The sequence below is a fragment of the Leptodactylus fuscus genome, chromosome 5 (assembly GCF_031893055.1).
Source record: "Leptodactylus fuscus isolate aLepFus1 chromosome 5, aLepFus1.hap2, whole genome shotgun sequence".
Classification (NCBI taxonomy): domain Eukaryota; kingdom Metazoa; phylum Chordata; class Amphibia; order Anura; family Leptodactylidae; genus Leptodactylus; species Leptodactylus fuscus.
Window position 1 is genome coordinate 189,875,537 of NC_134269.1, and position 4,293 is coordinate 189,879,829.

The 4,293-nt window shown below is 41.7% G+C and overlaps 1 protein-coding gene across 1 annotated transcript; it reads left to right on the plus strand.

Moving 5' to 3' along the window:
* Positions 1-285: 285 nt before the first annotated feature.
* LOC142203786 (E3 ubiquitin-protein ligase TRIM39-like) lies at positions 286-1,970 on the plus strand. The gene is made up of 2 exons (XM_075274813.1): positions 286-613; positions 650-1,970. The coding sequence occupies exons 1-2, from the start codon at positions 306-308 to the stop codon at positions 1,908-1,910; spliced, it is 1,569 nt and encodes a 522-aa protein (XP_075130914.1). The 5' UTR covers positions 286-305; the 3' UTR covers positions 1,911-1,970.
* The last annotated feature ends 2,323 nt before the right edge of the window (positions 1,971-4,293 follow it).

The window sequence follows — 4,293 nt, forward strand, 5'->3', positions numbered from 1 at the left end:
AAAAAAATTACTGTGAGTGACCATTCACAATGGCTGGGGGTGTCTGCCAAAACAAAACCTGTCATAGAATATCAGTGTATAGTATGAATCACTGAACATGACCAATCATTTGCCATTTTCTGACTGTAAGCCCTAAATTTACAGCTGATCAAACATGACTATTAATAGAGTCCATTAACAGGTTAATAATGACTGATCTTGTTCTGTCCTGACCATCCCTGGAGACAAAAGTGCAAAACTCGCCCTTTGGTTCCTGAGTGTCAGAGAATTGTAGTTTTGTTTCTCTCTTCCTTCTTCTGTCAGCCATGGCGTCCTCTGCCCTGAGAGCCGAGCTGGGCTGCTCCATCTGTCTGAGCACTTATACAGATCCTGTAATGCTGAGATGTGGACACAACTTCTGCCAGGTCTGTATTGATCGTGTTCTGAATACACAGGACCAGTCTGGAGTTTATTCCTGTCCGGAGTGTAGAGAAGAGTTTCAGGAGCGGCCTGTACTGATGAGGAACTTAGCTCTACATAATATAATGGAGAATTTATTGTCTACTCAACCAGCACAGACAGAAACTGGGATCTTCTGCACTTACTGTGTGGACTCTCCTGTACCTGCTGTGAAGTCCTGTCTACTCTGTGAAGCTTCTCTGTGTGATAGACATCTGAGAGTCCACAGCAAGTCACCAGAACACGTCTTATGTGATCCCAGCACTAACCTGGAGAAGAGGAAATGTTCTGTTCATAAGGAACTTCTAAAGTACTATTGTACTAAGGATGCCATATGTATCTGTGTGTCCTGTAGTTTGGCCGGAGAACATCGAGGACATCGTGTGGAGATGCTGGATGAGGCCTCTGAGAAGAAGAAGAAGAAACTAGGAAATGTTCTCCAGAAATTGACCACAAGGAGAGAGGAGACTGAGCAAAGGGTCCAAAGTCTGAAGAAGAGCAGAAGAAAAGCTCAAGAAAAAGCATCTGGAGAAGCCAAGAGAGTCACTGCCCTGTTTGTAGACATCAGGAGACGACTGGACGTCCTGCAGAAGAAGGTCCTGAGTGAGATCTCCATACAGGAGGTGCAGCGGTCATTGTCACTGTCTTATGTGATCCAGAAGCTGGAAATAAAGAAGGACGAGCTGTCCATGAAGATGAGGCACATTGAGGAGCTGTGTAACCTGACTGATCCACTGACTGTCTTACAGGAGACAGATACAGGAGACTTGTATGATCCTGAGGAGGGGGGAGGTGATGAGGACACAGGGGGACATGATAGACAGCGCCATGTTGTAGATGATCGGGATGTGGCTGAGATCTCAGACACATTACACACATTATGTGACATAATAACAGGTATAAGGAGCGGGATCTATGTGGAGGATCCTACAGACATATTACTGGATGTAAACACAGCTCATAATGATCTCCATATATCTGACGACCTGAAAACTGCAACATGGACACGAGAGAAGCAGAATCGCCCAGAAACAGCAGAGAGATTCCAGTATTATCCTCAGGTGATAAACAGGAGGGGATTTACCTCAGGGCGACATTACTGGGATGTGGACGGCAGTAGATCAGGAGGTTGGATGGCGGGGATGTGTTATCCCAGTATAGACAGGAGGGGGCAGCAGTCATATATTGGAAGCAATAACAAGTCCTGGGGTTTGTATAATTATTATACTCAGTGTTTAGCGAGACATGACAGTAATGAGATCCTGTTACCTCACCAGATCTCCAGTAATAGATTCAGGATCTGTCTGGATTATGAGGCCGGGCAATTGTCCTTTTATGAGCTGTGTGACCCCATCAGACACTTACACACCTTCTCTGCCACCTTCACCGAGCCCCTTCATGCTGCGTTATGTGTATATGAAGGTTCTATAAAGATATTAGGGGGAGGCAGTAACTGGGAGAAACCATCATAACTAAAGAAATCCAACCAGAGACTGTGAAAGGAACCAGAATCTGATTGGTGCATTATTTAGCCAATGCATACCTCCCAACAGTCCCAGATTCCACGGGACATTCCCGTATTTGTGGTCATTTCCCGCAGTCCCAGTCAGCGGGAGGTGTCCTGGTTTCAACTCATCTGCGTCCTCATCTGCACTCCAATGTATTGCGTTTTTTTGTAAAAACTATGACATATTTGCCTGGGTGAAACATAGAGTTAATTATATTTATACATCACAAATGGAACTAAAAGGATATTGCATGTTTATCTGATTGATTTGTTGTTGATCATGCGATGTTGGTGCGTCTGTTTCTAAAAACTATGATACAGTTGTTTGCCTAGGTAGTAGTGGGGTTAATTATGTATGTATGTATGTATGTATGTATGCTGTGAAGCTAACAACAATGAAATGGCACGCTGTTGGGCGATATCCATATCGTGCAATTATAGTGCGTTTGTTTGTAGAAACTATGACATGGTTGTTTGCCTGGATGAAACATAGGGTTAATTATATCTATACATCGCGAAGGAAACTATAATGATACTGCATGTTTACCCTATGATGTTGGATAGTATCTACACCGTGCGGTGTAGGTGCGTCTATTCTTAAAAACCAAGATACAGTTGTGTGCCTAAGTACAACATGGGGCCAATTATGCATGCACACTGTGAAGTCAACTATAATGAAATGGCACGCTTACCTTGCGATGTCAATATGAGTAAATGGAATGTCCGAGATATCAAATATAGTGTAAATTGAAGTTAGAAATTGTAATAATTCGATGTTTAAGGGCTCGTTCACATCTGCGCCCAGTCTCCATTCTGCAGGTTTCCGTTTCCTGCACAAAACAGAGGCAGGATACGGAAACCTGCAGGACTCTTTCTCACCCATTCATTTGAATGGGTGAGAAAGCTGTCCGGCCGTTAGCGGCGGTGAGCGTTTTATGCTTTCCGCCGCGAAACCGGGTTTTTTAATCCGGACACAGAGTCGGACATGCAGTACTCTGTGTCCGGATTTTAAAAAAACGGTTATGCGGCGGAGAGCATAAAACGCTCACGGCCAGACCTGGTCTGTGGTTTCCATCTTCTTGCATGCAGAAGATGGAAACCACAGAAAGGAGACCCGAACGCAGGTGTGAACCTAGCGTAACACGTGACCTTTTCTTTTCATTCATAAAGGAAAAATCAGTCACAATATAAACCTAGTAGAACCCATGCAGTGTTATGATTGGTGAGACGGAAGCACGTGACCCTTACTGATTGCTTGAACAAACTAGTCTATGTTGAGTCCATTGAGAAAAACTAAAGTATACGCCCACTAAATTGTGATAGGTGAATTAAGACCACATGACCCATATTTGAAAGTGGAAGTCTATTTAAAAAGGAATTTTACAGTTTATCGAGAACATTCATGTATTTGATACGTTTATGGTTTAATTATAGAGAGTAAAGGTTTAAACATAGGTCTTCCTCTTTTATGAATGGAAAGTGTATGCTGATGTTATTTAAAAATTATAAAAATTATAGAAACTCACGGACACACTTATAAATAACGGATTGTTTCCATACATTTAAAGGTCAGACCATACATGTGCTGTTATATATTGCTTGTTATCAAAACAGCAGGAGACGTTAATACAAATACACAATAATAACCGTACAGCAGGAGTTGTTAGTAAAATAGTTGTATTGTCGTAAAGGAAGTAACTAACAGAAAATAAAGGTTCTTTGTAATCACAATTAAGTGATATCAGGAGGGTCCATTGCATGAAGCCCTATATACGTAGACAAGCTACCTTACAAACCGACTGAACATCAGTTTTGACATGAGACATGAGAGGTCAGCTATGTGCGGTTTTTAACCACTATTTTGTTATGTTTTTTCTTAACTTTTCACACTTTGGTATGTTTTTGGCTATCTTTTAATTGATGCTTTAAAAGTTATATCTTAAAAGAAGAACACAAGGAATGCGGACATTTCTCTTTATACTTATGGAATTTGTATACTGTATATACTGCAGTATTACCTCAGGATATATACAGCCACAGGGTCCCCTCATGTATTTACCTCAGACACTGCAGGCATGGCTGATATATCATATATACTGCAGTATTACTTCGGAATGTATACAGCTACAGAGTCCCCTCATGTATTTACTTCACACACTGCTGATATGGCTGATATATCATATGTATACTGCAGTATTACCTCAGGATATATAAAGTCACAGAGTCCCCTCATGTATTTACTTCACACACTGCACACATATTTGATATCTTATATATACTGCTATTAGAAGGAGGACCCGGCTTCGCACGGGTATATTTCATTTTTTGTTTGTGTAGTGGCCCCATAA